A 27,021-nucleotide genomic window follows, 5' to 3' on the forward strand; every position below is an offset into this window, starting at 1 on the left:
ATCACTTGGCTGGCACAATATACAGGCTGTGAAATCGTGTAACTTGCCTTACTTATACAAACCAAGGATTGGCACATTTCACCTCAGCCTTTCTTTTCCATTCTGAGGCCTGGATGAATTCTGGGGAAATATGCTTTTCCCGGAGAGTTCTTGATGGGACAAAGTTTGCAACAGGCAGAGGTACTACACCTCAACTCTGGATCAGGTGGTTCAGACAGGTGGAAAACACAGCTCTACCAGGTTTGTTTGGCTTTCTTCTCCTACCTAGACCAAAAAAAAGTGGTTTGCTGTGGGCTTCCTGCTGCTGCATTTCAGAGATGTGCAAATCTTCAAGGGTTTTGCCCCACTAGCAGAGTCAACTTCTGCCTTTCCAAACACTTCAGAGGCACTTGGGAGTTCCGCTTTACCCACCTTCATTACTTGGCCATTGGAAGAAGGCAAGCTGTCTGCTTGCTTGTATTTCTATGGGGAAATATCAGATAAGCTTTGGTCTGTCTATAGATCTCGGTTGTTTGGAAGAGGTCCCTTGAAGTGAGAGCTGACAAAAAAGGATATGCTCTTCAACCCCAAACCAGCAAGCTACAAAATAGAAATGAACTAAAATAAACAAAATCCTGCAAAATGCTGAGGAGAAATAATTATTCAAATCAGTAATTAGATGGGGATAAAAGAGGAATAATTAATGGGGAATTGTTTACTCAGTACATACTTGTTGTCCACAGACTTTTCCCAGGGCCTTGAAACAAAGGGAGTCTCTTAACTAAGGCCTCAAGGTCCCGCTCAGGCAATCCTAGCACTGGCTTTTACATGGAGGGCACCTAACCTTCAGCACATGGTGTAATTTGATTTGTGCCACAAGTATGTTTTGGAGAAATTATGGTGTACTCCCTTTCGTTAACTTGCCATTACTTTTCATCAACACTTATAAGTTCCTAAAGGAACCTGTCAAGAGGATGGGGTGACACTGTAATGTCTGTAGTGTCCAGAGACAGGATTAGGGGTGATGAACATAAGCTGGTACACAAACAGTTCCATTTGAACACAAGTTAAAACTTCTTTCCTGTAGGGGTGAAGGAGCCCTGGCACAGGCTGCCCAGGGAGGGTGTGGAGTCTCCTTCTCTGGAGACTGGATGTGGTTCTGTGCCCTGTGATCAAAGGGGAACCTGCTTTAGCAGGGGATTTGGGCTGGATGAGCTCTGAATGGCCCTTCCAACCCTCACCATTCTGTGATTCTGTGATTAATCTTGTGTGTGGCATTACGTGTGTGCAAGGTGCGGAGAGGGGTAGCATGCTGACAGAGGGAGGGAGTGCAGGGGAGAGGCATGAAGTGGTGCGGGGGAAGAGGTGATGAAAGCAGGGTGGGAGAGGATTAGCAGGCTGAGGACTAGCCTTTACAGGAGAATGAACAAGAGGTAGGGAAGATGTTGACAGCCCACAAGTGTTACTGCAAATGCCTCACAGAGAGAGGAAAATGACTGCGTGGCATGTTTCGCCACACCAGATACTTCAGAAATATTGGAAGGCAAAGGAGCTCAGCTGATGGAGTGAGCCACGCCGATGCTGTGACCCGAGGCTGCCAGGCATGCTGCACCGAACATGTGCTTCTTCCAGAGGCAGCAGAAAGACTACAAATTCCACTAGCACTTGGGATTTGGGGGCTGTGGGCAAAATGTACAGCCCCACATCTAAGTCCTCTGCATATGGTCTGGTGCAGAAACTTAAAGACAGTCAAAAAGCTTAATTTGGCTCCTTTGTTGTTGCAAGTAGGAATAAAAACTGAAAACCTATCCAAGCCCTTAAGTTACCCAATGACTCTGAGCAGCAGTTGAGATATCAATGTGACGTACTCCACACAAAGGCAACACAAAGGTGAGCCCTGCCCAGGAGAACTGAAATGCAAGTATGATGGGCAAGATAAAAGGCTGATATAATGCAGACAGGAGGAAGGCACAAGGTAAGAATAACACAAGTATCACAAGCTCATGACAGTAGTTTCAACACACTAAGACTAGCTCTTTTACCAGGCAATTGATGACTTAGGTGAACATTGGGAGGCAGTTTGGAGGACAAGGAGGGTGCTAGGGGCTCCTCTTGCAAAGCACAGGGCTGAAGGACAATATGAAAGTGCTCCTTTGAAATATTGACAGCAGCACCACAAAAACTGTTGCTGGCTGGGGCGAGTTGCATCTTGAGATCTTGCTATACTGGATGTTTGGGAAGGGGTTAGAGACTTGCAAGGCAGCATTAACAGACTCAGCTGCTGGCTTGAAATGACTCACTGTGATTCTGGACAATTTATTTTACCTCTAATTTCCCCTTTGGTAATGTTGGTTTCATGGGTTGTTGGTAAATCTGACCTTCCTCAGTACAATGCTTAGACAGCACTGGATGAAATGCAAAAAGTAGGGAGTGGGAATAGCAGAGGAGTCTGTTACACAGTGCCCCAGAGAAGGAAATGGATGGAACCAGAGGAAGAGCACCACAGGACTTGAATGAAGACAGAACCAAATGGGCCAAAAGTGACAAGGAATGCTGATGTGAGCGGATTAGGGAGCAACTGGTAAAACACTGCAGCTTGTGCACAGCAAAGCATGTGGTGGCTGCAGCCACTTCAGTTGCCTCACACCACTGTCCGGCAGAGTGGCTGCTGCCTCTCCTCTCTCCCCTTTCCTCTGCCTCCACTCTTGCTGCTCTGTTCCACACCGCAGTTTCCTCCTTGCATCCCACGCCTTTGCAGTGCGCCGGTGTGCTTTGCTGCCCGCTTGCACAGTGCTGCAGTGCCTGCACAGTGCTGCAGTGCCGTGCTCCGTGGGCCCAAGCGAGGGTGCTGCTGGAGTCACCTGCATGGCCTGCAGGGTCTGCATAGCTCCAAGGTGTCCAGTGGCCACTACCAGTTCAGGAGCTCGAGCCCTCTTTTCACCAATGAAGACCTGGGTTTGCTGTGGGTTTCAGGGTTTCTTCAGAAGATATTTGTGAGGTCCCTCAGTCAGCCTTTTGGCAAATGTGAAGTGGCACCTTACTGCCAGCACCTACAGCTCAGCAGTCACCTACTGCCACCACACATGGCCCAGGCCAGGTAACGACCTGGGTCTCCATCTCTGCTTGTTGCCTTGCCCATTTTTGCTGAGCTCTCCCTCCAGCTGCACGGGCAGCCAGTGGCCTGGATCAGAGCGAAAGCAGAATATTAAGCTGCTGGAAAAAAAGCCGCATAAGTTAGGAATGAACCCTGCACCATCTCCACCACTAGCAGATTTCAGTAGCTATAAGACACAAAGTGACACAGGATTACTATGGGTGAAGGTGGTTTATAGGTATTTGGGCACGGCAGGGTCAGTGCTGCTTGCAAAGTATTTTACCTATAGCTGCATAACCACTGGAAGCAGCATAAATACAGAGACAATGAGACCTGCTGGGATGACCTAGAGGTGGCTGGGAGATGCTCCCGTGTCTCCCACCAGGAAGGGAAGGCTGAGATCGCTCGAATCTGGCGAGTGCCGAGAAGCCTACACCGCCAGCCAGAACACGCTCGTTCCGTTTCTGGGGCTGGTGCTCGTGTTCCCTCGCTGGGACAGGGAGGCGGCCGGCAGGGGGGTGCGGGCTTCCCGGCCGGGAGGCGGCGGCCGCTGCCCGCTGCGGGGACGCCACCCGCGAGGTAACGTCCCTGCCTCGCACGCCGAGCCCTGCCGTGCAGGGGCTGTGCAGCGCCGTGCGCCGTGCCGGGCCGGGGGTGTGCCGGGCCGTGGCGGAGGTGTGCCGGAGGCGGAGCGGGCCGGGCCGGGCCGGGCCGTGGCGGGGGCGGAGCGGCGCGAAGCGCGGACAGCCGGCCGCGGGCGGCAGCGGGGAGGCATGTCCGTGCCCGTGCCCGTGCCCGGCGGCGGGCGGTAAGCGGCCATGCCGCGCAGGGCGGAGCGGTGTCTGCAGATCGCCCCGCACTCCCTGGCCATCGTCCTGGGCGCCGCGGGCGGAGGGCGGCCCGGGGGCGGCGGGGGGGCCGGCGGCGGCGCGGGGCCGGCGGCGGAGCTGGGCCGGCACCGCATCGGCTACGAGATCTTCGCGGACTTCAAGCGGGAGAACATGCAGCACTTCTGGGACCGGCGAGCCACGGCGGCGGTGGCCGAGACCTTCTTCTTGGGCTGGATCGACGAGCAGGTGCTGCTGGTGCAGGGCAAGGAGGAGCACCTGGAGGTGCTGCGGCAGGGCTGGGCGCGCCGCTCCCTCAAGCCTCCCAGCGGCTTCCAGATCAAGTGCCTGGGTAGGTGCCGCCGGGAGCGGGTCTCCATCCCGGGCAGGGGTCGCGGCGGCGGCTCTCGGAGCTGCCCCCGGAGCGTCTGGCCCTGGCTGCGCCCGGCAGGGTCGGGGACAGAGGCGGGACGAGGGTGGGGGGTCCCTTCCCGCCGCGGGGTTTACAGCCCCCACAGTGGGTAGGCGGGAAAGGGGTGAGGCGGGCCGGGGCCTGCGGCGTTACGGGGATGCGCTGCGAGTCGTCGGGGTTGGCCCGAAGAGCTCCAGGCAGCAGCTGCAGGGTCAGGGCGGAGAGCTGTCTCCCGCCGTTTCCTCCGGTGGGCGACGTTTAAATCCGTGCATCGTACGTTTTGGGCTGTACCCCCGGCAGGGCGAAATGCCGGCTGTCCTTTTGCCGGCAGCGCTGGGCTCTGGCGTTTCACTACGAGGGATCCCGCACCCTCCTGAGCTACGAGAGCTTTACACCCTTCAGCAGTAACCGCTAACATTTACAAAGAGTGCGAGCTTTTTTGTTAGAGTTATATTATAATCGGTTCGTTAGAAATAGTAATCATTTATGGCATTAGACACATTAAAAGTTCATTTTAGCATTTTTAGACTTGCTAAACCATTATTTCACTTTATGCTTGGATCTGCTTGGTTGCTCTAACTGGTGTCACTGTTTTGCTGTGAATGTGTCTTCCATAGCAAGAAGCAGTAGGAGGGGAGGAGGAATGTATGGATGTTTGTGGTGCAAGGCAGGTGACTTTTGGAGCAGTAAATGGCAAGTGTGTCATGCCGTGGTGGGCTGAAGGTTCAAGTGATGGTGTGATCCCCCAAGGGAGTCCTGTCTGTATGCAGTAGGGCCCAGGAAAAGAAAATCAGTCTTAGTGTGAAGAGCAAAAAATTTCGCAACACTTATTTTGACATACACCATACAAAAAAATCCCCCTACCAAGAAACAGAGCTGTAGCTATTTGATGAATGTACTGGGAAGTTGTGAAAAGCAGCAGACCTAAAGTTTTCCGTAGGATTGGAGGTAACTTGGAGAATTCATAGCCTGAAACAAGCAGCTTCTCTTATGGAGAGAAAACAAATTGTGAAGATTTGTTTTATTGCTGTCAAGGTCTTTTTGCTTCCCAGAGCCACTGCAGTGGTGATGGTGAAGCAAACTGTCTCTTCCTTGTGTACGATTTCTATCATACGTGGCAGTGACAGTGGACATCTGGAACAGGTCATGGAGCTAGAGATGCTATCTCTGCATTAGGAGTTTCAGATCCTTAAAGGGGATACTCCTGTATATTTCTTTTAAATAAGTACCTGAGTAAAGTTGCTGTAAAGAATGGACGATGAATATTCAGTGTATCTCAGTTTCCTTTTTTTAAAATCTCAATTTTGAATGTTTTTAGCTGTCACTGCCCTTCTTGAACAGGCAATACAGAGTCTGGTCACTCTGTTCATCTACAATTTTGTGTCTCACCTAGATTTCAGACACTTCCCTCTCGTTTTTGGTTTTTTTTTTTTTTCCCGTCAGACTTACTTAAATGTTACCATTTCTTGATGCTGAGGGGAAAGCTGAGGACAAGTTGTCCATTTAAATATGGACATTTAAAAATGAATTTTTGGCCTTTTTTTTTTCCCTCATCATAGAGAAATTCCCTCTGAATCTCTGACAACAAAGCGGCATTGGGGAACTGGTGGTAAATCCTATTCTGGTGATGGAAAAGCTTTCTGCATTCCACTAATACTTAGAGGAAGCAAAAAGTTTATAGACAGGTAGGTTGTGGCTGAGATTTCGATGGAACCGCAGTTTGCAGCCAGCGAACAAGGGGAGAAAACCTGCATGTGCTTTCCACTCAAGGCTGGTAAATGCTTATGGCTTTACTTTTGGAACAAAGTGTGATGTTAAGCTTGGAGATGCAGGCAGTGGTTAGTGACAGCTGGTCAGTGCAACTCTTGTGGGGTTTTTGGCTCCATCTGGACTGAGGAAGAAGAGCTCCCAAGCGGGTGCTATCTCCTAATGCAATGTAAGGATTAGTGTTTTGATTTTTGTGGTGTCTCTGGACCCTACGTTCCTCATCCTGCTGAGCAGGAGGGCTGCTGAAGGGTGTGCTCTGACCTTGACGTTACTAAAGCCAGACGTGGAATGTAAACAGGTCTTTGTGGCCTGTTTTGAAACACGAAACAGAACATTTGCTAGAAGTTCATGTTAATAAGTAAGCTCACTGGTGTGCAAATAATATGCATTCCTCTGGGGTTATCTTCACTGTGAATTTACAAAAGACTGGAGCTAAAAGTTTTAATTTGACTTTGAAAATAGAAAATGCCTCTAAGTATTTGATTAAAGAGGAGCAGGGACCTGCTGGAGTCTTACCTGTTGTACAATGTTCTTAGCTGTTGTAAATGAGATGGGAACATTGGGGTTTTTTTGTTGGGTTTTTTTGGTTTTTTTTCCCACTTCTTTTCCATGCCCAGACTTTATAATTGAGGTCTTATATCTTAAGTAGATTCAGCTAGCACTTACTGTAAAGTTAGGTAGTTATAGAAGAATCAAAGTAACGGGCCTGGCCGGTGGGCATGAGCTTAAATGTTTGTAATTGTATTTTTGACATAATTAGGTGCCTAATGTGTAAATAGCTGTGACTTATTTAGGAGTTCTCTCACACTTTATTCTGGACTTTGCAGCATTAAAGCAGTGAACAGTACACCTAAAACAAAAAAAATCTCCATGCTTTCCAGCTTTTTTTTTTTTCTAAAAAAAAGGTGGGTATCTTGGGCTGAGAGGAAAACCTGCCTGGCTAGGAGGTGAGAAACTGTAATGTTTTACTACTGTTAATAAGTAACTGTTGTGGTCAAGGGGAAAAAAGTGCCATGGTATGTTTGATGAAGGTGAAGCTGCTGTCTTCTATTGCTCTGGCCCAGCCAGTACCTCCGATGGTATGGTGGGAACAGAAGGTTGCCGTGGCTGGGCGTAGCAACGAAGAGGTGCAGGGGACTAACTGGGTGTAGCAGCGAGGAGGTGCAGGGGACTGATGTGGGGAGGCTTTTTTGGCACCCTAGGGCTGTTTGGGGTATTGGGACAATGTCAATTCTTGCATTTTCCCTTGGCTATATGGCTGCTTACAAAAAGATGTGGATGGCTTCCTGCCTCACCTGCCTCTGGGGCCTGGCAGGGATGGTGTAGCTGGAGGACAAACTGCCTGCCCCAAAGCTATGCTGGAAGAGGGTCCTGACCTCCCACTGCTGCCTGGCAGGAGGAGAGGGACAGAAATACAGCCTCCACTCAGCTGCACGACCTCCATGCACAGATACTGGAGAGCCTTGGATAGCGTTTCCCTTCACCTGCATCATTAAGTGCTAATGTGACCCAGAAATTATGATTGCAGCCTGACTTTTAAACCTCTGCTGGTGTTGCTGATGTTTCTTGTTATGACCCAGAGCCTTGTCTGGTCTGGTGAGTAATGGGTTGTGACTGCCAAAGAGATAGTAACTGGAGGAAAAAGTGGCTGGTGAGGAAGGAGGGAATACTAAACCTTTAATATGCATAGCATGTTTTGTGCTGCTGGGATTGTAAAATGTAAACCAGGAGAAGACATGTAGTTGAGTAGTCTTTGCACATTTAAATCACCCTGGCTTCATAAAGAAAAGTTCATGAAAGTGTAGTGTATAGTTAACAGGGACTGGGCAGTCCTAATATGCTTGGTGCAGGTGTATCTGAGCTGGGAAGTAAATGGATTGAAGTCCACATGAGATTCCAGTGTCTGGGGATCCAACTCTTGAATTGTAAAATTAGACTGTACCACAAAATAGGGCAGCGATATGAAGCACGTCGCTTGCTTTAGTTGCTCTAGATAGCTAAAGGCTGGAGGACGCAAGGGATGAAGTGTTTCGTGTGTGACTTGAAAACATACTTCTCTGTCAGTTTTCTTAAACTAAATGGTTACGCCGTAAAAACTTGCTCTGCCTTCATTTTTGTGGTGAACAGAATTACTTGGATATTAGGAAATTGGTGGATGTATCTAGTCTTTTGAGTTGGCTGAAGGGGAAGCTTTGGGAAACATAATCAGCCTTTGAGTAAATGACACCTCCAAAGCAGCACATGCCAAATGCGCTGATTTAGAGGGTCAAGGAAACCTTATGCAAACCTATAGGTCCCATGATGAAATTCATTGTCTTTGGTAAGAGCGATTTGAAGCTTTCCTGTAACTTTGCAAAGCTTTTGCAACTTAAGTCTTTAATGAGCGTTGTTATTTTAATACGATTTCTGTCTTTGACACACCTTCCATTTGCACTCACTGATACTTGTCATCCTCGAAGTTGATCCCACCCCCTGCCCCTTTTCAGCTCTTCTATGCAAGACTGCTGGTGTAGCAGGATGCTCCACCTTGTTTTTGTGTCTTCCTTCCCTTTTGTATTCCTAGATGAGACTTCCCTCTCTATCTCTTGAACTTGATTTCTATGTCTTAGACAATAGACATCTCTCAGAGGTTTTCATACGCTTCATGGAAGGGCCATGCCCTTTTGTAATGATTGCTTGAAAAGAAGTGACCAAACTTTATAATAACCTGTCCGTCATGCCCAGAGCAATTTCTCCAATTAGAAGCTGATATTGAAAATGGAATTTTCAAGAAATGTATGTGCAACAATTAAACTAACTAGCAGGAGTTATAATTCAGCAAAGTTGGCGGGGCTGGGCTGTTGTACATTGTTCCTGCTCGGCCAGGCATGGGGGGAAACTTTTTTTCTTGCTCTGGGAGCTGGAGCTAAGCGCTCTCTTTCTTTTCTCTCCCTGCCGTGTTCTCTCTTGCCACCCAACATTAAATTAACACTCCACCAGTTTAGGTTTGGTAATTTCTACAGTGAGTTTTGCAGTCATTAGTGGATGATTATGGTGCAGTGTAGACTGTTGGACATTAAATGTTATTCATCTACAGCCAGTCATAAAACATGAATTGTCTTTTTTCCTCCCAATTATCTCCTTTATATCATGAAAATTACTCTTCAGTGAGGGAGCATAAGGTTTCACAGTAATAAAACCTCTGAGGAGGAGTTTACTGCACACTCATCTACACCTTTTGTATGCCTCATGGTATTACCATGGGAACTTTAGGGATTTTTAAACTACAGGTTTTTTTTTATCTTTCCCACCCCAACTTAGAGCCAGTTAGAGATCTGGTGAGCACTGAAATCTGTCAGGTGGGTATTGCAGCCTGAAAAAAAACTAAAAGAGGGTAAACTTAAGTTGATGGTCTGGCCAAGGTGCTTATGAATGTACTCCCAAATTTGAGCACTGGGTTGGGCCTTTAATGTACTTTGTAAAAGCAGCTTTTAGAGACTGGTGAGAGAAAGAGAGGCAAGAGCTAAATAAGCATGGCCGGCATATAAAGTGCCTGATTTCTCAGTATGTGGTTTGTGTTTGTATTTTGGGAGTGACATCTTGAAGTCAGAAATTCTTTCTGCACTTTAAAGAAAGCTGTAGACATTCTGCAAGACTAATGCAGGTCATCTAATATGTATTGTGAAAATAAAAAACACACAGGAAGTAAAAATCTGACCTATTAAATTTGATCTATTTTTTTCATCAAGAGCAGTTTCTCTTGAAGAAGCAAATTCAAATACACTGGCGCATGGTATTCATTGTGCAACTCAAGTGATGTACAAGGTTAATGGCCAGCTAGTACTGTCTCCCCACCTCCTTCCCCTCCACAAAGAGCTTCATTGTAGAGTCCTTCCCAGTGGCAAATAAGTCATCCAGCTTTGTAAGTTAAGTGCACTCTGCGTATAAAGAAGTGATAGTGTAAGGGAACCACAGTGGCCGACAGCAGCTCTCGGCCGTGGGGCTCTGCCGAAGCGGAAGTGGCACAAGGGCCCTCACTCTCTTCATCTCTTTGTGCACGAGGGTCCAATATTTAATTAAATTCTCCACATTTCCCTCCTCAAAGGGCCCTTGTTTTTGCAGGGGAGTGTCTCAGCGGGTGTGCACTGAATAAAGCCCTTGTCAGGTGTTATTCACTGGGCTCCTGGGCTGCCAGCATCATGTGCTGGTGGACTGCTTGCTAAATCACCTTTCCATCTGTCCCACTGTTCTTTTGTGTTTTTGGTTTTAAAAAGTCTGAGTTGGAGGTGATGCCTGGGGGCCATGGCAAGGGATGGCCATGGGTCCACTCGATCCCTTCATCCAGATTATCGATAAGGAGATTGAACAGAACAGACCTCAACACTGAGCCCCGGGGAACACCATTCCTCACCACTCTCTGGGCCTGGCCATCCAGCCAGTTTTCCACTCATTGCAAGTAGGTCCATCCAAGCCGTGGGCAGGCAGTTTCTCCAGGAAGATGCTGTGGGAAATGATGTCAAAGGCTTTACCAAAGTTCATGTAGACCATGTCCAGAGCCATTCCCTCATCCACTAAGTGAGTCATCTTGTCATAGAAGGAGAACAGGTTAGTCAAGCAGGACCTGCATTACATAAAGACATGTTGACTGAGCCTGAACCCTTGGTTGTCCTGTATGTGTCTTGTAATGGCACTCAAGATGATCTACTCCATAACCTTCCCTTGTGCCGAGGTCAAGTTAACAAGTCTGTAGTGTCTCCCAGTAGGGCATACCAAAGATTTACCACATTCTTGTCTGCATTTGAGGCATCCGTTTAGAGAGGGTAGCAGAAAAGATGCAACCCAAATGGATCAGATGTCCTTAAAGACTCTTGGCATCCAAAGCTGCCTTCTGAGCAATGTCATACCTTCCCTTGGCTTCATCAAACATGTGATGGCCAGGCTCATCTTTTCTTGGTGGCCAAGGAAAGGATGAAATGTTTGGAAGAAATAAAAGCTGCAACCAGATGGTGTTTTCCCCTGCAGAAACTGTGGCTGCAAAACGTGAGAGTGGAGGGAACTTATTAGTAATTGTTTTCTTCAGTAGCAGAAATTTAACAGTTTTCTGAAAATTCAAGCTCTCTCCAAAATTTATTTATTTGTTTTACAAACAAAAATGTAAATGTTTTGGTTATTTTCTAATGCTGTTGACTGCTGGGGATGTTACTGCGGTTTCCAATATTGAAACTGCTCCCTGGGTAGGCCAGATGTGGAAGGGTTTTTAGGAATATTCTGTTCTTCTTGGAATAAAATCCCTTTACCTAGTATGTAAACATGCTTTCTTCTGTCTGGTGTACATGATCCCTCAGTTTATGACCTGGGATTTCACCTGAGACCTGTGATGAGAAATATGTAAATGTTAAGAATGTACAAATATATATCTTTTGATGAAACAAGTGCTTTCCTGTTGGCATTTGAGCAGGTCTTCATGGCTTTGTTTTTAATCAGGCTCCTCTTCTGAGCTACAATAGCAGTAGAACGCCCATTCAGAGATTGGTAACTACCCAAGGAATCTGAATAATGGTTTTTCTAGTCGCTTTTTTTTCTATAGCAGAAAAGCAATGGTGTAATATTGCCATCAGCACTTATTAAGCCTGTTTTTTTTCTTATGAAAGAAAGTTACTGTACTGTGCATTTAAATACTCACAGTATAGTGACTTTTGTAGTGTGTTCTCTGGAGCTGGATATTCTTCTAACCCATGCAGTATGAGATGACTTCTGTGGGGGGGATAAGATGTGACACCAAAACAGCAGAAGTCTGAGTAAAATACAGCAGCCTTTTTGCTAAACCTTTTAGCTTGACCATATTAGATGATTAACAAAGAAATGTCCAACTCTATCAAACACTGCTTTTTTAGAAAGGCAAACCTATTCCCTTAAACTCTAGGAAATAGCTGTACTTGCTTCTTTACAAAATCTTTATACTGTGACAGTGAAAAATGTAGAAAGATGTGTTTTGGGAGGGGAAGACCTGTGGCTGAGCCTGTGGTGGTCCCTGCATTGATAGTGAGGCAGCACATCCTTGCGACCATCCTCACCAGTAACCGCAGCCCCTGTAACTCCTCCTTATCTGCAGCCTCAAAGTTGTATGTGTGTAACATACGCTCTCACTGCCTGTTTAGAGGCTCTCAAGAAGTGAGACTGCAAAGATGATGTTTAGCACTGCATCTGTAAAGCTTGCAGTGTATTGCTAGCATTAGGAGCAGCTGGGTGCTGCCAATATGTTTTAGATTTGGCTGCAGTGTCTTAGTTGTTACTGTGGGGCTATAAAATGAATTTTTCATTGTAATAAATGTGAACTTTTTGTCCATTAAAAACGTCTGTACCAAGACTAGTGAAACTTAGCTTAAGAAGAAAGATAAATGAATGTCAAAATCAATTTGGTCAAAATATCTGTGAATATTTTTCAATATGCAGAGAATACGGAAGAAATAGATAGGTTTCTGGATACATCAGCCTTTCTCCAGGTCATTGTGAGGAAGACTTAATAGCCAAATAAATATGTTGTGTTTACTTACGTTGTCTTACTACTGTGTTTACTTACGTTATCTCCTGCAACTGTGCCAATAGCAATGTGTACACTTCATTACCGATATTCTTTCCCAAAGAGATCAACTCAACGTAAATGGGATTTATCACTGCCTGTTAATTTACTCTGTTCAAATTCTAGAGAGGTAACCCAAGTCCTCTAAGCTCCATATGATGCTGTAGTGAACTTCTATATGCTTAGTGTTTTGGGTTTTTTGTTTTGGGGATGGCTTTTGGTTGTGTTGCTTTTTTTTCAAATTGTTTGATTTTCAAATTTTTTCTCAATTTTTTCAAATGTGGGATTTTTTCTTTTCTTTTAGGGAAGGATGTTTTAGTCAAAGGATTCTTGGTGTGTTAATTGTCTGTCCAGAGTGCTCGGCCTTGTCTTCAAGCCTTCCAGCTGCTCCTCAGCCTGTGTGGGAGTGGACTCTGTCCTTGCCTCCCACTCTGGCACACCAACATTAAATGTTTGCTCTCCTGCTTGCACGTATTGCAGGGTTAATGCCCAGACAAGTTCCCTTTTCATTGACAGATGAAATAACAATAGCTGGCATTAAGAGCAAGCTGAGTGTTTTCTCTGAGTTTCCCTGAAGGGCCTCCTTGTCTCTGCTCAGGGAAACCTGTACACCTTGCTTAATCCAAGGGTGCTGTTAAGATGCTCTAGCATCTGAAGTCAAAAGTGGGTCAGCACCCAAGTGAAGGTTTCCTCTGCCTGGCGTGCCCGCTTGTTGGAGCCTCCTGGTGAGGCTTTGGTGTGGCCCTTGTCTGGCATGGTGGTCCAGGCTGATCCGGGCAATCTTGAGATCCCGAAGAAAAGGGTGGAACACCCACAGCCTTGGGAGAGAGAGTAGAGGAAAGAGGTTCTGGTAGACTTACATATACTTGGTGTTTATATGTCAGTTTAAGGCAAAAGAGGAGCAAATTGTGGACAGTGGAATGAGCCTGAACAGAGGTTTTCAGGTGCCTAGTGTCACATTGTGTGTGGCTCTGGTCCGGCTGTGAGAAGTTAGCAACTTGTCTGGGCTGTAGGGATGTCCTAATTACCCTCATGTTCATGAGGTGGTTTAACCAGTTGGAAAACAAGATTTTAAGGTCTATTTTAAAGCAAAGACTATGTATAACATAATAGGTGTCATTAGCAGGAGAAGTTATCAAAAAAAAATTTAAGAGTGTGAATTTTCTCCCAGTTTAATTTGAGAAAGAGGCACATTCACCCAGTGTTTCTGAAGTGTGACTGAAAAGAGCTTTGAGGACACTGAGCTTTCCTAGCATCATTGCTAATTTGTCACAGTTATCCTTTTTATTAAAAAGAAATACCTTTTTGGTGTTACTGATTAAAAAATCCTATGCTATGAAAGAGGAAGACGTTAGTTTTGTGAGAAGCTGCAGAGAAGAATGGTCACGAAAACAGTGTGTAAACAGGCAGCAGGAAAATAATAAATTCCACTCTCTGCAATCTTAGATGTTCTAGAAACAAGTATATTTTTTAAACAGGCATCTTTAAGCTAGATATCAGCACTGTAGAGAAGCTTCCTTTATGAATATGAACATCTGCAAGGAGTGGGAGACTGAAAGAGAAGGGAAGTCAGCCAGGTGTTCAGTGATATGAACAGATAATCTTGGATGTAGTGCTTCATGTGGCATGGAAGCAAATCAGATAGGTGTTGGGTCTGCTCTGTTTTAATCAAAAGAGGAGACCTTAGTAGTACTTAATGCATTTTCTTAGGAGGTCTAGCTATACGATATGACCTTCATCTTTCAGCAGATTGGGAGGTGCCCACAAGGTGGGAATGGAAGAGCATAGGACTTGTATGGCTGTGAAATGTTGCAGCATTTCTCAAAGAAATTTTGTGTGCTTAAGCATTCCAAGGTAGCAGCTTAGGGCATTTCTCAGCTGGAGTTCCTTCATACAGGTATGTGTGTGAAGGTGTATATATTATCTTAAGTGCTGTGTGAACAGAGGTTTCCCATTACTTTGATTCAACAAGATGCAGATGCCCATATGTGCCTATAGCAAGTGAAGTCTGACTGGTGAGAGGACTCATATTTTTAAATACAAGTGTGTTTTATGTTCTTGTATTTGCCTGACTCATAGTAAGAGTTTCACTGGCGGAATCTCTTCCTGGTTAATCCCAGAGTGGGTCATCTGAGACTAAACTGCAAGTCCTTTGAGAATTAAGCTTGAAAAATCAGGATGAGTAGCAATTTTATTTTTGGTGTGTACAATACTCTGAAAAACAAACAGCAGAGTTCATCCAGGGTCTGTAGGTGCTTTCAGGAAGAATACAAAGAGGAAGTCTTAATGAATACTTTAAGATGAAGTCACAAAAAGTAGGCAACTTGACCTACATTCGTTCTGGTTTCTTTCCTTGGGAAGGAATTATTTACTATCATCTTGTCCTTTTTTATTTATAGCAGTAGCTTGCAGCCTTTCATTTATTGATTTCTTATTAATTCAAATTCTTTAATTTTGTTTCCAAGCCAAGGTGTTTTCTATCTGTTATTGTCTTTGTTAGAGGTATATAGCTAGAGCTCCTCAGTGAAGCTGATGCTGAATAGCTGTTGGAAGGTCTGTAGGGACTTGCTTCTTGGCTACTTTTCAAGTGCAGCAAGGCTGTAAACTGTTTTAGTGTCAGAATCACTACATCTATCATTATTCTGCTTTTCTCTGTCAATAACTAGTCTCATTCAGTGACAAGTTTGATCTTAAAGAGGGAAAGCAGATTTATCTGAGTGCCACTGCGTGACTGCCTTTATTTTTTCTGCTCAGATAATTGTTGGGCTTCATGTTTCAGTGGCTACTTAAATTAATCCCAGTCTCCTCTTTCCAATCTCTTCAATATTTATGTTGAGAGAGGCCAAAACATATCCTGTCTGTTGAGAGCCACTAGACACCAATCATCTTGTGAGATGGAAGAAATGCGAGCTACAGACTTCAGAGCTGATTTTTGTGATGAGTGATGGGGGTAAGAAGGAAATAATTTTGACAGATTTTTTTTTCCCGCTGGCTAGGAAAATCTTGAACAATTGGGACATGCTATTTCTTTCTTTTTTTTTTTTTTTAACTTTTTTTTCATGCTGGTGAACACTTTCGCTCAATGCCTTGTGTACCCATTTCCAGTTCCCGAGGATTTTCCCTTGCCTTCTGTCCTGGTGAGTAATAAGCCACTAGTGTAATGATCCTCAGCTTTCTTTAGTTTGCAGATTGATGACCTTCCAGCAGAAATATGGCAAATATAAGCTACACTTTTATCTTTCTATACACCTTCTAGGAAAGGAGTTCACAGGTGATTTGGGGTTCTGTAGACCCCAAGTTGAAAACCACTGACCTCACCAAGTCCAGCATTTAACACCTAACTGTACAGGTACCTGTGCAGCTGAAGCTGGTGCTTCCCTACCAGCATGCTGCAGACTTCCCCTTCCCCTTCCCCTTCCCCTTCCCCTTCCCCTTCCCCTTCCCCTTCCCCTTCCCCTTCCCCTTCCCCTTCCCCTTCCCCTTCCCCTTCCCCTTCCCCTTCCCCTTCCCTCCTCTTTTCCCTCTTCCTCTCCTCTCTTCTCCTAATTTGTCATCTATGGCAACTACCCTGAACCTCAGTGATCGCTCTGCACTTTTCCCTTTCTCCTCTTCACTCTGAGGACACTTGGTAACTTTTGGAGCAGCCCAACTAACTGTGCACACGGATGGCTGGCACTCTGAGAACTGTCTACAGGAAAGCTTGGTCCAGACATTGATCCCTGTCACAGTACACGTGCTTTGAGGCAGAGAAATTGGTGGGTCTTTCAGATCGATCTTGTGCTGGGCTCTGCTCTGGAGCTGAAGCCCATAGGTACTTACGCAGTGCAAACCCCTCAATAATTACATGCATGTATGAGATTACTTGTGAATGAGAGGTAATCTCTAAATAGGCACTGGACAAAGAATTCTTGCTCAAAACCTGCCTGGATTTGCCGTACCTGTTTTCTCACTGCTTGGGTTGTAGTAATTACTTGTTGTGGCACCCCTTCAGCCTGCTTTATGAATGAGTTACATGCTTAAGTCTTTTGAGAGCTTTAGTAGAACTATGGTGAGTTCGCAATCACACATACATAGATAAGTGTTTGCTTGAATCTGGAGCCATAAACACATAATATTTCATAAATGGCTATCCTTACTTTATTTGTTCCAGTTGTTCACTGAGAAAATGATTGCAGGGCCCATTAGGTCGGAGGCAAAAGAGTAGGAATGTCATCTGGTCCTGGTCTGTGGTCTTGTGCTCTTGCTATATACCATGAAAACACCAGCAGTGATTGCACAGAGTGTTGCAGAAGGGAGCCAGAACCTGTAATGGTTTTATATGGTGTTTCTTTCACTAAATTGCAAAATAATGGTTCTTGTGTGATGTTACCTATCGGCGTTAGTACTGTATGTGACTTATTACAGGCTTGTGCTTTACTAATTATTGTAAGAAAAGTTGAGATTTGCACCTCACGGCAATATTGTGTGTTCTACTGAAGAATGTTTTGTCAGTACCATCTGTTTCTCTTCTCTCTGTAGCAACATCCAGAAGTACATCAGTGGAAGTGACCCACTCTTATCCTGGGAAAGCGAGGGTGGAATTTGAAGTGGTATCTTGTGGCAATTTCTTTTCCATTCTTGAAACCATAGGTCTCAGTGCCTTCGAAAAATTACCAAGCTTTGTTTTATCATTAGGTTCTTTGATTTTTTTTTTCTGCATGTGTTGCAGCTGAACATAAATGTATTTGGGATAGTTTTGAGCTAGCCCACACAGCTATGGTTTGTATTCTTCAACTTCGGCAAAAATTATGGCTTTTGGCAGAGGCCAACTCTTCTTGCTATTTGGGCAGCCTGTGATGAGCCTCTGCAGTAAGTGGCTTAAGTCCCTAGGTTAGAGCTAGCTCAGACTTATCTGGACTACATTGCAACTCTGAGAGTTGCAATCCCCTCCCAGCATCTGTAACGCTCCTTTACAAACTGAGCTGTTGCAGTGAATTCCTCAGGGCTTTCCTCTTCCTGCCTTTTGAATTTTTTTATCTGTGAACTTAGCAAGTGTGGCTTTTACCTTTGTCTGTGACTGACCTTTTCTCAATGCAATCTCTGTTTAAAAGTTTGCATCACCATGGAAGCTCTTGTCTTCCTCTCTACCAGTGGCTTTGTGCCAGGATCATGGGCAGCCTTATGAAGTGTCATGAAGTGTCCCTCCCCAGCTTGCCACTCCACTGCTTGCAGCATCATAGTTCTGTTGGCTCTGCTATAGCTGCTTCTATAATCTCCACCTTCCTTGGAGACATCTCTCCTGATAGCTCCACAAATATCACTGACAGCATTTGGTGCTAGCTAGGGCTGAGCTTTCCTAAGTTGTCTCTTGGAATGGATATGGTGCTGTTTTGCTTCAGACAATGCACTGTGTAAATGGTATAGTTTTGGCCCTTGAAAACATGAGATGGTGAAGGCAAGGTATGGGGCTGAACAACATGGGAGAAAACGAGCTTGAGAAACCATCCACTGGGACCTAATAACTTAGAGGTGGAAGGTGCTTGAGTCAGTCTTTACCAGTATTGTCCTCAACTTGCCTCTTTTATCTCTGTTAAGGAAAGCACAGGTCCATTTTCAGATGTTTGACTGCAGGAGTGTAGTCCCTCATTATTTTTAACAGAAATAGAACTTACCTCTGTATCTGTACAGCCACAGTGGTTTGAGCTGGTGTGGGTCAGCACCATAAAGGTCTCTCAGCCTTTACTCTCACTTTTGGTCTAACACAGAAGCCCACAGTGAGCCAGCTCCAAGCCAAAACCTAACGTGGTGGGAGGGAGGAGGAGAAGAGAGATCAGGATAAGTTGCTGCTGAACATGCAGCCTTATCTTCTGTGCATTTATAGTCTGCAAACAGATATTTGTAGGATCATAAGATGATTTAGGTGGGAAGGGACCTCCAGAGGTCTCTGGTCAATGTCGTGTTCGCAGCCATGACGTTGGGTCAGGTTCCTCCCATCGTGGAGCTTGTAATGCCCCATTGGAAACAGCCACAGCTAGCAGTAGCTCTGGTAAATCTTGTGGATGATTTCCACATTTCCTGCATGTTTTGCTGTGGATGGGTCCTTTTGTAACTCTTGCTCCTGTATAACAGGTTCCCCTCGTCCTCCTGCCTCCAGTTGCTCTGTGTAATGGGAGTCTCAGAAGCACATAGCACTCTCTGTCTGGCTCTTCCACCCACACACGGTTTGGACATTGGCTTTTTCGTGACTGTGCTTGAATGCACAGCTATGAACAAGATTAGACAGCTGATGCCTTTGATTTCAGTGCTCTTATTCTTTAAAAAAAAACCCCAACCAAACAAAAAAAAGCCTGCCACTCCCCCCCAATGTTGGCCTACCTCACCTGTATTTGGTTTATTTTTTTGACAGATCCTGAATGTGGTTGACAGAGTCATAGCTGCCAGCATCTTTCGATAGGAGGATCTCTTCTTACCATGCTACTTGCTCTTGGGAAAGACATTTTGCCAGCCACTTAATCTGTGGTTTAATTTGTTTTTTGCCAGAAACCCAGCAATAGCTGCTTTAAGTAATTGTGGTAGATGTTTTGAAATGACCAATAAACCTGCTGGTCTTTAGTTTTAAACACAGAGAAATTAGATTGCAATGACTTGGTAAATGGAAGTTACTGGAAAGTTCACTTTCTTTCTGTCCTAACCTCATTTTCCCACTTCTTTTGTGACTTTTCTGTCTGCAGTTGACCTGCTCCTTGTGCAACCACAGTAGTTTAACTCACCTCATTAAATCATGTTTTCAATCTGGCTTTAGACTCACAAACTACTCTTGTTAGTGAGCATTTCCTTCTTATCTCCTTCCTTTCATTGTTATCTCAGCCTTTGGGCAGAAAGCACTTAATGGAGTCTGTGGGCCTTGAAGTTGGTCTGGAGAATAGAGGGAAGGAGGAGACATTGACCATTCACACTTTAATTTCAGTGTGTCTGCAGCATGATCGATGCCCTCTGGGCTATGAAAATATGTGCTTCATTAAGTCTCAAAGAATTCTTCAGAATAAATGATTAAGACAAAAAAGAAACTCTGTTTATGTATTTTTGCATAGACTGAGATGTCACTGAAGCCACAGAAAACACACACAGTTTTTAAGCTTTTTGGCCCATCTGCTACAATTCCTAATACAACAGATGTGATAATCTGCTCCTAATGCAGGATAAGACTGGTCATGTTCAGTGTGACTGGTCAGCAGATTTGAGTGTCTACACCTCAGGGGATGTGGAAAGAGACTAGTTAAAGGAAGAAGCCAAGTAGATGAACAACTCTTTAGCTTTTAGGAGCTGTTACTTGAATCCTGGTGGGTTGCTGGAGGAGGCAACCTTGGTAACTACAGGCCTTCTCATTCCATCTTACATAAAGACTTTTTAAAAATTCCAAAGTGGTAGCTTTCCATTGATAGTAGCAATTAGATTGTATTGCTAGGGAAATGAAAAATAGAGATGCCTTAAGCTTAGGGGATCACAGGAGAGAAAGAGTATATGAAAACACAGACTTTGCAATTGGTCTTATTCTTTCTTTTAATATCTATTTCCTCTCTTCTTGCCCTAGTGGGGGGAAAAAAAAAATTGCTGATGAATTATTAACAGATCAACTTGTGAAGGTCCAGCCAGGAAATACTTTCTCAGTCTTCAGAAATGAAAACACACTTTCACAGACAATTCACAGCTTTTCATCATGGTTGTGAAGATGACATGAATAATGACAGTTGGGTGAAACTGTTCTGTTAAGTGCTGGAGCAAAACTCACGCTGGACTTGGTAAAGAGGGGAGGTCATGCTCTTTGCTGATATTCCAGGTTACCTGTGAAGGCTGCTGGTAAAGTTCAATACTTGTGTTATTTACTTGCCATCAAGAGTAAATACTTTCTTCTATTATCTTCTGGACAAACTGTCATGTTCTTTGTAGTGCCTTAAGTAACTGGTTTTGGGTGAACTGTTGGAAGATACTATGGGATAAAATCAAGCAATTCTCTGCTCATTTGTTCCAGTTATTCTGCTTTACATTTAATCAGTTCCAAAGTGTGTGTTTATGTATGTGTGTAAGCAAAATTTACTTCCAGTTGAACAAGATTGTATACCTTTCCTGATGGTATAATTCGTACAAAATATGCTGCCCAAAGGATCACTAGAAATATGATATAGTGCCATTTGCAAGCCCAGGCCATTATATGTAAGATTTTCTAAATGTAGAATCCAGAGCTACCTGTCTGACTAATACATTGGTAAGGGCACGTCTGACTTTATTAGATAGGGGTCTATTCTTTGGCTTCGTTAGATAGCTTTAGTGACTTGATCAAAGAATAGACTCCCATCTGTTGTTTTAATTTTTTTTTTCCTTCTGACTAGCTAGCAGTGTCTGGGCAAGCTGTCTGGCACTGTTGCCTCCTGACTCCTTGAATGTAAAAGCATTGTCCTGTTTCTTTGACAGTTTCTGAAATTTATTACTATACATCATAAAGAGGGAGGGAAAAATATAGATGTTGTGTTAAAAGGAGAATGGTTGGTGCAGCTTGCACTTCTCTCAGTCTGTTTGCCACTCATTTAAATGAAATCTTCCTTCTTTCCCCATCCCATGTTTGTGTTGGGTGTCAGAGTTTGTATTACTGGGTATGGTGGTAGTGCTGGGCATCCCACACTCTTGGCACTCATGACCAGGTATTCATGCTGATGACTGCACAGTGCTGAGAATGCAGGTACACAAGCAGCACAATTAGGATGTCTTTCTGCCTTTAAAAGACATGCTTGTTAGGTGTGCTTAAATGCAAAGGTGTTAATTACCTTCATAACTACAGCTGGGTTTTGGTTTGGTGTCTTTTTCTTCTTTTTTGAGATCACAGATTTTTTGAGGACTTCTGTATTTATTCTGTCTTAGAAGACAACTGGACCAAGCTTTTGCTCAGCCTTCTTTAGTCGGACAGGAACTTAGACTTCCATTTTGATTTTTTGAATCTTAGAGTGTTTTACCAGTTTGATTTGAACTTAATATATGATTATTTTTATTTCATTCTGGAAACTTACAGTTAAGAAGTAGAAAATAAATCTGAATTTGACAGGACACCAGTGTGTAACTGCTGTGGTGCATTAGGTGTGTTGAAAATTGTATGAAGTTTGTTTCCCCAAGTTGGAAAACAAAAAGAGGCATGAAAAAAGCCAGAGAACTACAAAAAGATGCAGGAAAAATAACAAGAGGAAAGCATGGAGCTGCTGTATTATTGAAGCCGATTTAATTATTAATCCCGTGGAGAAGGTGTTTTTCTGTGTTTTCTGATGAAAGGATCTGGGAGCATGAAATTAAATTACTGGGAGGTAGGTTTGTTTGAAACAAACAAAGGAGTAACTTTTTCAGAAAACATAATAAATCACTGAGAAAGTCCTTTTTTGATTTTTTTTTTTTTTTTTAGCATCCTCTATATCTTATATGAAAGATTTCTCTTAAAAATCCTAAACCAACCGAATACAAACAATAAAATAACCAAAACTCCCCAAAATCTGAAAGTTTTTATGTTCAAAAGTAAATGGATACATTCACAGAAGGAAAATTCCAGCATACACAACAACTTCTTTGTGTGCGGGGAGACCTTGTGTGGCTCCCCTTGTGACTAATGCCAAGCCGGTTTCTGTAGCCACAGGTGACTGGCTCCCAGAGGAGTTACCTGTGGAGACGCTCCTTTTTCTGCTACTGGTAGTTTCTGAGTCCCAAGGGCCGGGGAAGAGAACCCTGCCTGTGGTCTCAGAGCAATGACAGTTTGACCTGACTGAGAAAGTGGGCAGAAGGCACTGGAGAGAAGGAGTCCTTCCTGCTGCAAGCTACAGTGTGGGATGCGTTGAGTGGAAGATCCCACCCTGGAAACGCTGCATTTGAATTCCCCATTATGGGTTGAAGGGGGTCAGTGCACTGGTATGTTGCCTATTATAAGATCTTCTACTTTTACAGACACATAATTCCCTTTGTCTGATAATTTGCTTCAAGGAGCAGGAAAGTGAGCCTGTGGAATTTGCACCCGGCACTGAAAGACCTCCCAAGAGCTTATTACAGAGTTATGAGGAGTTATGTGAAGACAAAGGTTCTTGGTATCGGGGACTCACTACAAAAGGAGATATTTACTACAGCATTCATACAAAAATGGACTGGTTTACTTAAAAATACTGAGCTTGGAACAAATTGAGTGCAGCACATGAGTGAGTTTTGGGCCATGATCTCTGTAAATGCCCAAAAAGGAGATGAAATGTTTCTTCACGTGAGTAGTTATCATGCCTTTGATGTGATTACTCATGTGAATATGTTCCATAGTGTGAATGTGAAATATAATAACGTGTACTCTGTGAAGGTGGGGAGAATTCTTTTGTCACTTCTTTTGAATAGCACGAGAGGAACAAAGATAACATAGTTCCTTCATAACTCCAATAAAAGAAGAAAACAATACATCAATAAAACAATAAATCACCTCTGTGATGTGAAACAGTTTGATAAGTAAAAATATACCCCCTGAGCTCTTGTGGAACATAGAGTCTCACATAGGGTCTCTGATTGTTGCTTAGGGTTTTTTTTTTGTTGTTGTTTTAATGTTCCTGGAGGAATAATTTAGCACGGCAAATAAGATACCATGACGCAATTATAGTGGGGTGGCTCTCTGTTGGTATCATTCCTTAAGGCTGAATCTACCAATAAGAATAATTTCCCAATTTTGGCTTTCTCTGTAGGGCTATAAATAGCAGGTGGTGGGAAGAACAGTGATAGCTGGGCCCTTGAAGTGACGTGGAGTATACGAAGAAGCAAGATGCTCACTTGAGAGTGGCCTTTCTTACACCATCTTATGCAGTGCTTTGAGAAGTGGTTTCATGGGGTGCAACATGCTGAATGAAGAGCTCATCAGTGTGCTCCTGTGTCTTGGCTTACCTTCTGTTTAAATGAGGTGTAATGGGGTGTCCCAAATAATTGCTTTGCTTTGTCAGCCCTAAAGAAAGCAGCTGAACTGTATGCACACTTAACATGGCAAAAATGCCAGAGTGGAGGGGTCAGAGGAGGAGCTTGCTTCCACAAGCTGGGGTGTAAGATCCAGCCCATGTCAGGTAATGGAAATTTGCTGGGATAGTAAGAGGGGAAGCTGAGCATGTTATGGGCTGTGCTCCTAGCCACTGTGCTCGCCTGCAAGACAGGCTGATGACAGTGTTAAGAACAAGGGTTGTTGATGTTGGTGTGACAATTTAAAAAGTAATTTAATAATTTGCAATAGTTTCAGCATTATTGAATATTTTTCTCAGAATCACATCCTTGTTTCTTTTCTTGTGCGTACTAGTGTGGCTTAGCCAGATCACATCCTACAGCAGCAATGTGCCTTATGAAATGCCACATCCTAGGAGAAGGATTTAAATGCGTGTGACTAGCAGGACCAAGGAAGTGATTGTCCCCCTGTACTCAGTGCTGATGAGGCCACACATTGAATACTATGTTCAGTTCTAGGCCCCTCACTACAAGAAGGATATTGAGGTGTTGGTGAGATCTGCAGAGATCTGCAACAAGGCTGGTGAAGGGTCTGGAGCACAAGTCTTAATGAAGAGCAGCTGAGGGAGCTGAGGATGTTTAGCCTAGACAAGAGGAGGCTGAGAGGAGACATGATCACTCTCTACAGCTACCTGAAAGGGAGTTGTAGTGAGGTGGAGGTTGATCTCTTATTTCCAGTAATAAGTGTAGAACAAGAGGAAATGGTCTCAAGTTGCTCCAGGGGAGGTTTAGGTTGGACATTAAGAAGAACTTTATCACAGAATGGGTTGTTAAGCATTGGAATGGGCTGCCCAGGGAGGTGGTGGAGTCACGATCCCTAGAGATATTTAAAAGATGCATAGATGAGATGCTGAGGGATATGGTTGAGTGATGGGCTTGGCAGTGTGTGATTAGTGGTTGGACTTAAAAGTCTTTTCCAACCAAAATGATTCTATGATTTTGTGAAATCTCTGGGTATGCTTTGGAATAGCCACTCCCTTATTGCACTGATACGTGAAAAAGCAAAGTAGGATTGTATGTATATTAAGGAGGATTTATGCCATAACTGCGTGCAAGAGAATCACACCTTCAAGCTTAATAAAATGAAAAGTTTTGGAAACAAATCTTAATGTCAGAGCTTAGTCCTTTGCACGACCCAGCTGGCCCAGGCATATAGATTTGTGACTGAGAGACAGCATTTCTGTATGGGACATGTCTAGTTTTAAGTCAGTGTTATGGAGAATAGAGAAAAGAGAGAATGGAAAGAAAGGAATTGGACAGAATCAATAAAAATTAACAATTGGTATATGCATTTATTTGGAGAGGAAAGCCAATGTATGTCGTCCTCTGAGTTCTGTACTTAGATGTTCAGCTGTTGTTGTGACCATATGCCCCAATGTGGCTCAGATTTCAGTGCTTTGGCCTTTTGTGGAAGCAGAATGTCAAAAAGACTCTGTCTTGCAGGTTTAGAATTCATTTCTAAGTTCAATGTGATATTGAATGTAGAGTATTTAATGATCAAAACTTGAACAGAGTAGACTTCGACACGCCTTCACAAGGAGTGGCTTCTTGAGGAGCTGAGTTTTATGACTGGGTTTGGATTCTCAGTCTCCTTTCCCTCCAAACTTTTCTCCTCCATTAGAAAGCTCAGATAAGGTAAGATGTATCAGTGTGGATGCTGGTGGCTTCCTTGCCATCATGTAGGATTGCTCTGATGAGTATTTTGGAGAATTTATTCCTGTGTGGTTCTGTTCACATTGTGGATACTCACCCTTCACTTCTAAAATAGTAGCAGAGCTTTATAAAATAGAACCTTTGTCTTTGCTTTGTGTGAGCTTTGTTATTACAAGGCAGCAGTCTAGCAGCATACATCTTCACTTGCATCGATCTGTATGAACAATACTGGTTTTGCCCTCTCTTGTTTCTGCCTTTGTCCAGCCTATTAATTGCCTTGTGGAAGGGAAGATATGTGTGTCTTGCTGGCTGACTGGTAAAGCCCAAGTCATTTTGCTCTAAGCCATTTCCTGACTTCACCTTACAAAATGTAAAACCCTTTGACGCAGTGCAGAGGAGAGGTTCAGCTATTATGGGCTTAATTATCTCAACGAAGAATGCAGGATGGTTAAGTGCTGCTGTCAAGCTGGGCTGTATTTTAGACCTTTCTGACAGGTAAAGAAGGCTAAGAAATAGCCATATTTTGCTCCCATTACCTCAATTAAAGGTGATAAAGGACCTTCCTCCTCCTGCTTTTTCTCTTCTGCAAAATAGGCAACTTTTGGTGAAGAGCCAAGCTTCCCCTGTCTTCCCCCTGCAGTTGTGTGAGCAGTTTCAACTCGATGAGGAATGCTTGATGTAATCTTCTGAAATTAGGCACGTAGGTGTGTTGTCATTATTAGCCTGCTAGTGACTGTTTAGCTATTTTATCTCAGTTATAATTAAAAGAGTGTTACCTGGAAGAGAGTGAGAGGAGGTGGGTCAGGAAACTGGAGCTGGATCCAAGGTGGGATGTGTTTGGGCCTGTAGATAGGAAGTGTCTGGCAAGGATGGTGCCTGGAAGTGTCTTCTAGCTATCAGACTGCCTTTATACTGAAAACTGATACTGAAATACCCAACATACACTGTTAATTTAAGAGATTTTTTGCCACTGGGTGCAAACTTCTGCATAGTTCTCCTCAAATCTCCCCCATCAGGGTATGGAGTGTTTCTCTCTGAGATAAAACATTTTCCTCCTATAAAACTTATTTCTTTTTCCCTACAGAGAAGAGAGGAGGTGTGTGGAGTTTAAATGTGACTTGCAAAGTGTATCTGCTTAGTTTGAAGTATTTTATCATCTCACACTATCTACAGCTTGCTTTGTGAGCTGTAACCTGATTCTTCAAGCCTAAAGGAAACAAACTGTCTTTGTTTCAACCTCCTTCATCTACTACAAGAAAATAAGGTTCAAGTCTTTGTTGTGTGCCCTCCTATTGTTATGGCATTCCCTTGGAGTGAGTCCTTGACAGGAATGTCAATGAAGAGCTCTTGAAAATGGCTGGTGCTCTCTGACTCCATGGTTACACATCTCTGGAAGATCTATGGGTTGAGGACGCTAAGCAAGTTCAGAATCACATTAAGAAGTTGGGAAATCCTGTCTGCCTAAATTAACACATTTGAAATGATGGGAATTTATTTGTAGGGGCAAAATGACCATCCTTCTAAAAGTAACTGGTAATGTCATCGAGGGACTGAATGTTGTAGCATGCTGAAGTAACGAGGAAGCTAAACCAAAGCCTTCCTTGCTGAAGGTGTGCAAGAGAGCAGTCCCCTTTGCTTTGCACAAAAACGCCCAACTGTGAGACTGCTTGTGATGGGCCAGTCGTGGCCTTCTGCCAGAAATTAGTAA

General features: G+C 44.0%; 1 protein-coding gene across 2 annotated transcripts in view; it reads left to right on the forward strand.

Annotated features, from left to right (window-relative positions):
* The first annotated feature begins 3,834 nt into the window (after nt 1-3,834).
* The window catches only part of STOX2 (storkhead box 2), a 142,924-nt gene continuing 119,737 nt past the window's right edge, over nt 3,835-27,021 (forward strand). The window contains exon 1 of one of the 2 annotated variants that reach the window (XM_061992899.1): nt 3,835-4,252. In XM_061992899.1, coding sequence (XP_061848883.1) covers nt 3,892-4,252 — 361 coding nt within the window. In that variant the 5' untranslated portion in view covers nt 3,835-3,891. The remainder of the gene's footprint in view (nt 4,253-27,021) is intronic. The other variant, XM_061992901.1, reaches the window with a different exon arrangement.

The sequence above is a fragment of the Colius striatus genome, chromosome 3, assembly GCF_028858725.1.
Source record: "Colius striatus isolate bColStr4 chromosome 3, bColStr4.1.hap1, whole genome shotgun sequence".
In the NCBI taxonomy this organism is placed as follows: Eukaryota; Metazoa; Chordata; class Aves; order Coliiformes; family Coliidae; genus Colius; species Colius striatus.